The sequence below is a fragment of the Oncorhynchus kisutch genome, linkage group LG28 (assembly GCF_002021735.2).
Source record: "Oncorhynchus kisutch isolate 150728-3 linkage group LG28, Okis_V2, whole genome shotgun sequence".
Taxonomy (NCBI): domain Eukaryota; kingdom Metazoa; phylum Chordata; class Actinopteri; order Salmoniformes; family Salmonidae; genus Oncorhynchus; species Oncorhynchus kisutch.
In genome coordinates, this window is record NC_034201.2 from 15221954 (window position 1) to 15235141 (window position 13188).

Consider the following 13188-nt stretch of genomic DNA (forward strand, 5'->3'; position numbering starts at 1 on the left):
TTCTCATTTTGTCTGTCATAGTTGAAGTGTACCTATGAGGAAAATTACAGGCCTCTCTCATCTTTTTAAGTGGGAGAACTTGCACAATTGGTGGCTGACTAAATACTTTTTTGCCCCACTGTATATGGAGCATGACATATTCCAGTACTAACAATTCAATTGAGCTATATTAGCCATGTAGTCTGACAATGTCAAAGGAAAGACATTGTCAGTCAGGAAACTATTTACTAAATGTTTTGTTGGCAAAATGATTCTAGATTGAGCATCCTCTTTGAATGAATTGGGGGGGTATAAATGGTCTTTAGCAATCTAGAACTACCGGTAAAAGATCAATCAGAGAGGAAGAGGCAAAGCCGCTCAATATATACTCTAGATCCTCTTTGGACCCCAGGACACACCCCGCTCTCACGACAACTACCAGAATTCAATGCGTACATTAACAAGAGGCTCAAGACTGTTTGTGTTGCACGACTGAATAAAGTGATTCGGATTTATTCTTTGTAATTCTGGCGTGTAGAAGCCCAACAAGGTCGGTTCATTTATATATCCCCCACCCCATAAACCCTTATTGGAAATATAGCAATTTTTCCCTTCAATTTAATGCTTGTCTCCTAGGCTAGTCAACATGTATTTTCCAGCCATGCATTGCCGTTGTTGCTGGCGAGCTAAGGGTGTAAAATGTTATTTAATTGAAGAAGCTAGCTAGCAAGCAAACTAGGTTAACACAACCAACTCCGTTTTCTAAATATTGCTAGCTTGGTCGATAACTTGCTGGTAGCTAGCTTAGGCAGCCGATAGTGCTACATCCTTTTAGATTTGCGGGCCAGGCACAAGGTAACGTTAGTTAGCTTCCACTACTAACGACACATTGCTTTGTGGTCCCAACCTAACGACTTCTTGGTAAACGTCACGCATCTCTGTTTTCTCGTGTAGTGTATTGCATAAACAATTAGTCTACATAATGATGTTGCATCAAAAACAGGCGATTCATTGAAAGCTATCTCAAGCGAAAACAATTTAGGATATGTCCTGCTGTCTGTTTATTTCGCTGTTCCTGTTGCACGTATATCAATGGTCAGCTTTACACTTTCTATGCAGATAGGATAACACTTGTTCTGAACGCTTTGCCAGGTAGATAGATAATTACCTATACTTGTGTTATTTCATCTGATGTAAAGAAAACCACCATAAATAAGCCCAAAGTGAATAATGTAGGCCCATCCCTGTATATCACAGAATCTAATCCTTCTATGCCTAATCCTTTGTCCTACATTTCAGAAAAATGGAAGCAAATGGTTTTGGAAGATTGATTGCCAGCAGTCTTTGCACCTGATGGTGATACCATCATGCTCATATCTGTTCACTTCACCTTCCTGTAGATTGTTGCCATGGAGCACTGTGACGGAAATGAGCCAGCAAGTGATACAAAGCATTTGTCTGCTGGCTGTGAGCAGACGGCCATGGGTGACCAGGATTCACAGACTGAGGTGAAGCCTCCATCTGACATTTCTGATGCTGTACCCCTTGAGCATCAGCCATCAGGGAAACTGAGGAGGACTGCCTTAAGATTCTTTGGAGGACGCAAAAGCATCTGTGTTTTACCAAACTTCTTTGGGGGAAGGAACAAAAATCTAAACAAGTGGTCCTCTAAGAAGGGAGTAAGCAAGAGTAAAACTCATGATGGACTTAGCAAGGCAGACTGGGAGGACAGTCTGGGAATTGGATATGTCCCAGCAGGATATTTTGAGTACCACAGCCAGAAAGATACTGCTGGAAAGGCTTGTAGGGAATTTGGTCACCCTACTGGTGATCAGAAGTCATTCTCTCTTCCCCGGCAGAAAAAGGGTTTGCGAGAACTTTTTAACAGCATCAGGCGTCGTAGAAAGAATAGAAATTGTGATTTTGAAAAAAATGAAATGGTTGCGAATTCTCATGTCTGCTACAAAGAGGTGCCTATTGCCCAGACTATCATTGACCAAAATGACATGGAGTGCCTGGGCAGTTTGTCTGAATCCAATGTGCCTGTTTTGGCAAACGTTGACGATTGTTTGACAATTGCTCCTGAATATATTCATGTTGATGTCATAGTGTCTGAGAAAGACCTGGTGAAACAAGGGAGTCTGGATTCTCTGATAGGGGAACTGAAGAAAGGTGAGGATATGGTAGAGACACTCCATATAAACACAGAACCAGATTCTTTCCTGAAGACTAACCTAGAGTCTACTGTGAACGTCCAGCTGCCTGCTGGCTCATCTCCGATGAGCTTGATGTTTGGTGATGTGGCCTCTCTAAAGAGTTTTGACTCACTCACTGGCTGTGGTGACATAATAGCTGATCAAGACGACGACAGTATTGCAGATTCTCAGGGCACAGTCTCAGCGGAAAGGAGTCGAAATGCAGGCAAACGGAGTTCCTGTTATGTTACGTACCAGGGTGGAGGAGAAGAAATGGCCACCCCTGTTAAGGTGGACAGGGATTATCTCCACGACCTCTGGGAAAATGAGGTTGCAGAGGACGCTTGCTATACCCACAGCCACGAAGAAGACTTTCTAGAGCACAGTGAAAGTCCTAGGATGACACCTGAAGAGCCATCTAGCTCCTATACCATGGACATCAGCAGCAACAGCAATGGTGCTCTTGGAGTTACAGAGACCACCCTTACATCTTCGGATGTCATGACCCCACAGAGTGAAAATCAAGTGTCAGTTCCTAACAGCGATGAGGGTTACTATGACTCTACCACCCCAGGACAAGATGAAGACGGACGTGACAAAGTTGACAGGATCAGGACTGATAGACTACCAAGGGACAGTTATAGTGGCGATGCACTGTATGAGCTTTTTGAGCCTGATGACAGTCTTATCAGTCCACCTTTTGAAAAAGCTAAGCTGCCCGTCTCTGATCCACTTGAGTTTTTAGACATGTCAGCTCAGTGTGGTGGTGAAGATGTAAATGCTGTGTTCGCTCCTGAAACGGGTCTAATTGAAGAGGACAGGCTAACTGGGAATAGGGAGAAAATGCTTGGCAACCCTAAATTGTCAGATGCCGTTTTTGGCACCTTTACCTCAACATGTCAATCACAAGAAATTGACTCTGAGCAAAACAAGCCACAGTCCCCACGGTTAAGAGGAAATCATGATCTATCTAAAACAAAGAATGACTTGGAGGATGACCAGACAGTTTGCTTCTCCCAAGCCCTAGTGGACTTCACAAAACAATCACATGTTTATAGTAATTCAACTGAAAGCATGGGAGGCTCTGAGTCAAACTCTCCCTTTGCCCAAAACATGCAAGCCCTCCCAGCCATTGTCACATTTGATGTCGTGGACATAGATAACGAGGGGGAATATGACCAGCAGATGGATATGGTAATGGAGGAGGAATACATCACGTCGCCTTATGAAGTGTTTGAAGAAAGCTACCTGCAAAAGGATGCGTTTGCTGAATGTGACTTACGTATGTTTGACCTCCTTGAACAGAGTCTCAGTAATACTTGGGGAATCGCCAGCCTGCCACGTCACCTTAGCCTTACACAAGTCAATCGGTCGAGTCCACTGGCTCCTCTGCTGAGTCCTTTGGCTTTAAATAGGAGGAGTAGATCCCTGGACACAGAGAGCTTGGAGTTAGAGATGACTGACATGTATTTAGGGAGTGGGGCAGCACTAGCATCTTGCCCTAGAACAGAAAGGGACTCGAAGAGAGTGTCCTTGCTTCACCGCAAAAATAATGGATACATTTCCACTTCAGAAAACCGGGATAATAGACAGATCATGTTTCCGTCATGGCAGCCAGAGACTGAGGGGACTGTAACGCACCCACGAACAGATGGGAAAAGAACAGAGCAGACGTACAGTCTCTATCAAACTCAAAACAGACGAATGATATCATTCAGTCAGCCTGTCAGTCGAGTCCCAAACGGTAAATCTCAACAGATCTCAGCTAGCAAAATGACTGACAGAGTATCCTGTAATTATATCTCTCATATTACAGGACCGTTACATAGGCCATCTCATCTTCCTTTGCAATCAGAATCCTGTCGGCCCCATGCCCCCTATGGGAGATCAGTTAAGGCATCAGATGGTGGTGGTGAGGCCCTTTTTTACACATCGACCGTTAGCTCTCATCCTTAAAATCAACATCATAACATGCCTCAACCTTGGTTGTGAGTCTGGCAGTTCTGTAAGCAGGGCTCTAAACTAACTTTAAAAATGTAGGAACGCCAGAAATGTGATTTTTAAAATTGGTTAAGATACAGTATAGCCTAGCTACTTCTAAAGCACATGTTGTGCCCTAGAAACGAATATGAAACCCTGTAAACACTTTTTTTATTATAAAAAGCAAAAATGTTGACATAAATACCTCATTAAAATTAAGTCATTTATGGAATATTAGGTCTCTACGTAATGTAAATTCACTAACATTTAAATTTGTACACCGTCTCTTTAAGAGCATCAAGTTTGTGATGACATGCAAGACGTCATTCGTTCATTGTTATGATCATGGTTCTCCTGAAGAAGCTATCCCTTTTCCTTTCTGTGCCCCCAAATGTTTGGATATACTGTTTTCAGGTTGTTAGCTAGCTAATGATGTATCAAACATGACTGAACAAGGTGTAAAACAAATGCAGTCCGCAAGTAGTTTTAGAACGTCCCGCGACATGGTTTATGAATGTAAAATGCGGCCTCCCAACCTGTGACAAAAAACAACAACAAACGTTGCACTGATAATATGGGTTAGCTCTTTTGAGCTGTTTGGGCTAGAATCAAGCAGTTATTGCTGTATTAATGGTGCAAGCATGACGGTAACGAATCTGGACTCGGGGAAACGAGAAGCCTTATTACAAAAATTATACAAATAAAATGAAGTTATTTATTTTGTTGCACTGGTGCTCCCAAATTAAAACTCCAGGTTGAGGTCGCACAGCAAAATATTTAGTCGCAAATGTGCACTTTAAAGCCCTGCCTGTAAGGCCAGTGGACTATGAGCAGCAGGCAGACTTCACCTTTAAAGGAAGAAAAACTGGATATGGTACACCCTGTTGAATGTAACAATCACACAGTGCCTTCGGAAAGTATTCAGACCCCTTGACTTTTTCCACATTTTAATACGCTACAGCCTTATTCTAAAATTGATTGAATAGTTTTTTTCCCTTTATCAATCTACACACAATACCCCATAATGACAAAGCAAAACCTTTTTTTTTGTTGACATTTTTGCAAATTTATGGGGAAAAAATGGAAATATCACATTTATACCCTTTACTCAGTACTTCGTTGAAGCACCTTTGGCAGCGATTATAGCCTCTAGTCTTGGGTATGATGCTACAAGCTTGGCACACCTGTATCAAGCTTTGTCAGGTTGGATGGGGAGCGTTGCTGCACAGCTCTTTTCATGTGTCTTCAGGGATGTTTGATCGGGTTCAAGTCCAGGCTATGGCTGGGCCACTCAAGGACATTCAGACTTGTCCCAAAGCCAATCATGTGGTGTTTTGGCTGTGTGCTTAGTCGTTGTCCTTTTGGAAGGTGTATGTTCGCCCCAGCCTGAGGTCCTGAGAATTCTGGATCAGATTTTCATAAAGAATCTCTGTACTTTGCTCCGTTTATCTTTTCCTCCATCCTGACTAGTCTCCCAGTCCCTGTTCCTGAAGACATCCCCACAGCATGATGCTGCCACCACCATGCTTCACCGTTGGGATGGTGTCCGGTTTCCTCCAGACGTGACGCTTGGCATTCACGCCAAAGAGTTCCATCTTAGTTTCATCAGACCAGAGAATCTTGTTTCTCATGGTCTGACAGTCTTTAGGTGCTTTTTGGCAAACTCCAAGTGGGCTGTCATGTGCCTTTTACTGAGGAGTGGTTTCTGTCTGGCCACTCTACCATAAAGGCCTGATTGGTGGAGTGCTGCAGAGATTGTTGTCCTTCTGGAAGGTTTTCCCATCTCCAAAGAGGAGCTCTGTCAGAGTGACCATCGGATTCTTGGTCACCTCCATGATCAAGGCCCTTCTCCCCCTATTGCTCAGTTTTGCCGGGAGGCCAGTTCTAGGAAGAGTTTTGGTGGTTCCAAACATCTTCCATTTAAGAATAATGAATGCCACTGTGTTCTTGGGGACCTTCAATACTGCAGAAATTTTTTGGGTACCTTTCCCCAGATCTGTGCCCCGACACAATCCTGTCTTGGAGCTCTACAGACAATTCCTTCGACCTGGTTTTTGCTCTGACATGCACTGTCAACCGGGACCTTTTAATATAGACGGGTGTGAATTTCAAAATCACGTACAATCAATTGAATTTAGCAAAGGTGGACTACAATCAAGTTGTAGAAACATCTCAAGGATGATCAATGGAACAGGATGCACCTGAGCTTTATTTAGTCTCATAGCAGAAGGCCTGATTACTTATGTAAATAAGGTATTTAAAATCGTTTTGTCATTATAGGGTATTGTTTGTAGATTGAGTAAAACATTGAATTTAATCAATTGTAGAATAAGGCTGTAACGGAACAACATGTGGAAAAAGTCAAGGGGTCTGAATACTTTCCTAAGCAAATTCCCAGAAATGTAATGAAACCTCTTCTACACTTAGTATTGAAATGTGGTATACATGTTATGTACCACCAAAGACACCATCTAGTATGTTTGCATAACTGAAAATAGAATGATTGTCTGTTACTGCAAGTATTTCACTCTGTTGTATAATCCTTATTTGTGTTGCTGTTCTATCATACTGTGTTGTCTTGTGAACAGTCATAATAGAGGCTCTCCCATGCAGTCTTTCATTAAAATGTTCAGGCCTGAGTATGCCTTGCATTTGTACAGCCCAGAGTTAGGCCACACACAACACGTATTACACATATTGGTAGGTACTGTGAATTGGTAATTACTGTAAACTACGTGGTCCATTTAAAATCAAATTAAATGTGTCACATGCACAGAATACCTCTTGTGTAGACTTTACTGTGAAAGGCTTCCTTAAGAGCCCTTCCCACCGATGCAGAGTTTAAAAATAAAATGTCACTGACTAAAGTTGTATCTAGCCTTTAAAGTCTTTTTTTATGACTTTCTTTACAGAAAGTTGTTGACTACAGTCTAGGACAGTGCTTGTAAACTCTTAGGATGGTATTATATTGTAATTTCTATGTAATTATAAGATGCCGCCTCGACATGCAGATTTGGATCGCAGGTCAATTAACCTTGTGAGATACCAAATGTATAGAGAACAGCATTGATAATGTCTTACATTTTTGTACAGACAAATGGTAATCTATTAACTATTACAATATACTGTATGTGTTTTAGGCTACATTTTAGTATGTATTTCATCATGCATCAGTTAACCATTGTATTTTTTGTGGTTAGGGCATTTGTTAGCTGTCTTTCTTTTTGGGGGGGTTGACAGAATTTGATGGGAAAGTAATTATTTGTTCAATAGATTTGTATTCTGTAGTACCTCTGCAAGTATTCAAAAAAGTGAGGTTGAATTTGTATTCACAACCAATCCATCTGCTGAGAACAGATATACAGCAACAGTCAAAAGTTTGGACACCTACTTATTCAATGGTTTTTCTTTATTTTTACTATTTTCTGCATTGTAGAATAATAGTGAAGACATCAAAACTACAAAATAACACATATGGAATCATGTGTAACCAAAAAAAGTGTTAATATTTTGATCTGTTGAACTTTTTTTGGTTACTACATGATTCCAAATGTGTTATTTCATAGTTTTGATGTCTTCACTATTATTCTACAATGTAGAAAATAGTGCAAATAAAGAAAGAACTCTTGAATGAGTAGGTGTGTCCAAAGTTTTGACTGGTACTGGATACTGAAAAATATAAATGTAACATGTAAAGGGTTGATCCCATGTTTCATGAGATGAAATAAAAGATCCCAGAAATGTTCCATACACCCGAAAAGCTTATTTCTCTCAAATTTTGAGCACTAATTTGTTTACGTCCCTGTTAGTGATCATTTCTCCTTTGCCAAGATAATCCATCTACCTGACAAGTGTGGCATATCAAAAACCTGATTAAACAGTATGATCATTACACAGATGCACCTTGTGCTGGGGACAATAAAATGTGCAGTTTTGTCACACCTTCTCAATGCCACAGATGTCTGCCATTTTGAGGGAGTGTTCAATTAGCATGCTGACTGTAGGAATGTCCACCAGATCTTTTTCCAGAGAATTTTGTGTTCTTTTCTCTAAATCAAGCCGCCACCAACGTCATTTTAGAGAATTTTACAGTACGTCCAACCAGCCTCACAATCGCAGACCATGTGTAACCACTGCAGCCCAGGACCTCCACATCATCTGAGACCAGCCACCCGGACAGCTGAAGAATTTCTGCACAAACTGTCAGAAACCGCCTCAGGGAAGCTCATCTGCGTTCTCGTCGTCCTCACCAGGGTCTTGACCTGACTGCAGTTTGATGTCGTAAACGATTTCAGTGGCTAAATGCTCACCTTCAATGGTCACTGGCACGCTGGAGGAGTGTGCTCTTCACGGATGAATCCGGTTTCAACACTACCGGGTAGATGACAGACCGTGTGTATGACGTTGTGTGGGCAAGCAGTTTGCTGATGTCAGCGTTGTGAACAGAGTACCCCATGGTGGATGTGGGGTTATGGAATGGGCAGGCATAAGCTACGGGCAACAAACACAATTGCATTTTATCGATGACAATTTGAATGCACAGAGATACTGTGACGAGATCTTGAGGCCCATTGTCGTGCCATTCATCCGCCACCATCACCATAATGTTTCAGCACGATAATGCACGGCCCCATGTGGCAAGGATCTGTACACAATTCCTGGAAGCTGAAAATGTTCCAGTTCTTCCATGGCCTGCATACTCATCAGACATGTCTCCCATTGAGCACGTTTGAGATGCTCTGGATCGACGTGTACGACCGCAATTCCCAGTTCCCACCAATATCCAACAACTTCACACAGCCATTGAAGGGGAGTGGGACAACATTACACAGGCCACAATCAACAGCTTTATCAACTGGTCACACGCGATACGGACTGGTTTTCTGATCCACGCCCATACCTTTTTTTTAACGGTATCTGTGACCAACAGATACCTTAGTTTCTGTAGTCCCAGTCATGTGAAGCTCATAAATTAGGGCCTCATTTATTTCAATTGAATGATTTCTATGAACTGTAACTCAGTAAAATCTTTGAAATTGTTACATGTTGAATTAATATTTTTGTTCAGTGGAGATAGATTCTAATTAGATAATCTGTCTGGCAAAGTTTATTTATGAAAATGAAATTTAATGTTAATGTCAATATGCTGCTTGGCATTTTGGGATATTTCCCTGGCACCATTTTTTCTAGCACTGTGAAGAATGGAATGCTGCCTTGCACTTAAATCATCTATACATTTGTTTTGTTTGTAGATAAAGATTTTTAAAAACAATGGGATAATTGGGAGACTTTTTATATTATTTCTGGTCTGTTTTATAGATTCCTCATAAATTTTCCTTATTTCTGGAATTATATTACTATTGTAAAACCTTTCCCATATTTTACACTCAGTGGTCATCACATCTGTAGTTTGTTTAACTCCGTTTTTCAATAATAAGGAATATAAATGTATATTGGTGACAATATACTTGTCACATACATTTTAAGAGACAGTCTGAGCAACTTTCCAACTGGACCCCCGCGAAAATCAAACCCACAGCCCTGCTGTTGCAAGTGCCGTGCTCTACCAACTGAGCCACACGGGACCATATACACATCAAAGTGGTGTCAAAGTTCATATACATTAAATAAAATAATAAAAACTGAAAATTCTGTCATGTTGTTATGCCTACATGTACTGTATACTGAACTAAAATATAAATGCAATCAAAGATTTTACTAAGTTACAGTTCATATGAGGAAATCAGTCAATTGAAATAAATTCATTAGGCCCTAATCTATGGATTTCACATGACTGGGAATATTGATGGGTCTCACAATGGGCCTCAGGATCTCATCATGGTATTTCTGTGCATTCAAATTGCATCAATAAAAAGCAATTGTGTTCGTTGTCCGTATAATAACCCCACCGCCACCATGGGGCACTCTGTTCACAACATTGACATCTGCAAACCACTTGCCCACACGACGCCATACGTGTGTTTGCGGTTGTGAGCCGGTTGGACGTACTGCCAAATTCTCTGAAACGACTTTGGAGGTGGCTTATGGCAGAGAAATTAACATTAAATTATCAGCTCTGGTGGAATGTCCAGCAGTCAGCATGCAAATTATACGGTTCCTCAAAACTTAAAACATCTGTGTCATTGTGTTGTGTGAAAAAACTGCACATTTTAGAGTGACCTTTTCTTTTTCCCAGCACAAGGGGCACCTGTGTAATGATCATGCTATTTAATCAGCTTCTTGATATGCCACACCTGTTAGGTGGATGGATTATCTTGGCAAATGAGAAATGCTCACTGACAGTGATGTAAACAAATTGGTGCAAACATTTTGAGAGAAATACACTTCTTGTGCGTATGGATTTTTAAAAATATATTTGATTTCAGCTCATGAAACATGGGGATGTTGCATTTATATTTGTGTTAGTGTAGTATATACAGTGCCCATTAGATTTCTTCACATTTTAATGTGCTACAAAGTGGGATTCAAATGTATTTAATTGCCATTTTCTGTCAACACTACACAAAATACTCTCATGTGAAAGTGGAAGAAAAGATACATAAATTAATAACTAAAATATAGTCATTGCATAAAGTTCAGAAGTAAAAATTTGTCTGAATAAAATACATATGAATTTACATGGAAATAATAAGGATTGACATGATTTTTGACATTTTTGACTTTTTTTTTTGGCTACCCCAATTTCGTAGTATCCAATTGTTTTTTTAGTAGCTACTATCTTGTCTCGTCGCTACAACTCCCGTACGGGCTCGGGAGAGACGAAGGTTGAAAGTCATGCGTCCTCCGACCCAACCAAGCCGCACTGCTTCTTAGCACAACTCCCGCACCAATGTGTCGGGGGAAACACAGTGCACCTGGCAACCTTGGTTGGTGCGCACTGCGCCCGGCCCGCCACAGGAGTCGCTGGTGCGCGATGAGACAAGGACATCCCTACCGGCCAAGCCCTCCCTAACCCGGACGACGCTAGGCCAATTGTGCGTCACCCCACGGACCTCCCGGTCGTGGCGCTGCAGTATACCACCCGGGAGGCCCCATGTATTGAATTTCAAGCACAGATTCAACTACAAAGACCAGGGAGATTTGTAAAAGCCTCATAAAGAAGGGCAGTGATTGGTAGATGAGTAACAATAACCAAATAAGACATTGAATATCTCTTTAAGCATGATCAAGTTAATTATGCTGTGGATTATGCATTAAACCTCCCAGACACGTCAGTCATCTTTCTGAACTGAGATGCAGGACAGGAATGAAACTACTCAGGGATGTTACAATGAATCCACTGGTGATTTTAAAACAGTACATTCTCTGTGATGGGAGAAAACAGGATGGATCAACTACATTCTAGTAACTCCACAATAATGATAAATGATAATGGGGAAAGAAATAAACAAAACATCCATCTTAAATGCAACAAGGCACTAAAGTAATACACGTTTGGCATAAATGCAAAGCCTCTTTATTTTCAAGCATGGTGATGGTTTGCATCATGGTATGATTATTTATGCTTGACATTGGCAAATAGTGGGGAGTTTTTCAGAATAAAAAGAAACGGGGTGAAGCTAAGCACAGGCATAATCTTAGAGGGAAACCTGCTTGAGTCTGCTTTACACTAGACTGGGAGAATTTATTTTTATTTTTATTTTTTTTATTTTACCTTTATTTAACCAGGTAGGCAAGTTGAGAACAAGTTCTCATTTACAATTGCGACCTGGCCAAGATAAAGCAAAGCAGTTCGACAGATAAAACGACACAGAGTTACACATGGAGTAAAAACAAACATACAGTCAATAATGCAGTATAAACAAGTCTATATACAATGTGAGCAAATGAGGTGAGAAGGGAGGTAAAGGCAAAAAAGGCCATGATGGCAAAGTAAATACAATATAGCAAGTAATATACTGGAATGGTAGTTTTGCAATGGAAGAATGTGCAAAGTAGAAATAAAAAATAATGGGGTGCAAAGGAGCAAAATAAATAAATAAATTAAAATGAAATACAGTTGGGAAAGAGGTAGTTGTTTGGGCTAAATTATAGGTGGGCTATGTACAGGTGCAGTAATCTGTGAGCTGCTCTGACAGTTGGTGCTTAAAGCTAGTGAGGGAGATAAGTGTTTCCAGTTTCAGAGATTTTTGTAGTTCGTTCCAGTCATTGGCAGCAGAGAACTGGAAGGAGAGGCGGCCAAAGAAAGAATTGGTTTTGGGGGTGACTAGAGAGATATACCTGCTGGAGCGTGTGCTACAGGTGGGAGATGCTATGGTGACCAGCGAGCTGAGATAAGGGGGGACTTTACCTAGCAGGGTCTTGTAGATGACATGGAGCCAGTGGGTTTGGCGACGAGTATGAAGCGAGGGCCAGCCAACGAGAGCGTACAGGTCGCAATGGTGGGTAGTATATGGGGCTTTGGTGATAAAACGGATTGCACTGTGATAGACTGCATCCAATTTGTTGAGTAGGGTATTGGAGGCTATTTTGTAAATGACATCGCCAAAGTCGAGGATTGGTAGGATGGTCAGTTTTACAAGGGTATGTTTGGCAGCATGAGTGAAGGATGCTTTGTTGCGAAATAGGAAGCCAATTCTAGATTTAACTTTGGATTGGAGATGTTTGATATGGGTCTGGAAGGAGAGTTTACAGTCTAACCAGACACCTAAGTATTTGTAGTTGTCCACGTATTCTAAGTCAGAGCCGTCCAGAGTAGTGATGTTGGACAGGCGGGCAGGTGCAGGTAGCGATCGGTTGAAGAGCATGCATTTAGTTTTAGAATAATTTAGTTTTAGAATAATTCACCTTTTGTCAGGACAGTAACCTACAAGGCTAAATCTACACTGGAGTTGCTTACCAAGAACACAGTGAATGTGGCAAAGTTACAGTTTTGACTTAAAACTGCTTGAAAATCTATGGCAAGTCTTGAAAATTGCTGTCTGACTATGATCCCCAAAGTCTTGACAGAGCTTGAAGAATTTTGAACTAATACCACAGTAGCTGATCTATTGTCAATGACGAATGCAACAAA

At 41.1% G+C, this 13188-nt stretch overlaps 1 protein-coding gene across 2 annotated transcripts; it reads left to right on the plus strand.

Annotated features, from left to right (window-relative positions):
* The first annotated feature begins 372 nt into the window (after nucleotides 1-372).
* Nucleotides 373-6794, plus strand: LOC109872493 (APC membrane recruitment protein 1-like). Of its 2 annotated transcripts, none has more exons than XM_020463750.2 (2): nucleotides 373-529; nucleotides 1279-6794. In XM_020463750.2, exon 2 carries the CDS (start codon nucleotides 1389-1391, stop codon nucleotides 4128-4130), a length of 2742 nt encoding a protein of 913 aa, XP_020319339.1. In that variant the 5' UTR covers nucleotides 373-529; nucleotides 1279-1388; the 3' UTR covers nucleotides 4131-6794. The 2 variants fall into 2 exon arrangements, with proteins under 2 accessions (XP_020319339.1, XP_020319341.1); XM_020463752.2 differs by having other exon boundaries at nucleotides 1380-6794.
* Nucleotides 6795-13188: the final 6394 nt, after the last annotated feature.

What these genes read in the sequence shown, in the direction of transcription:
- LOC109872493 (XM_020463750.2), top strand. Translation starts at nt 1,389, where the DNA reads ATGGAGCACTGTGACGGAAATGAGCCAGCAAGTGATACAAAGCATTTG.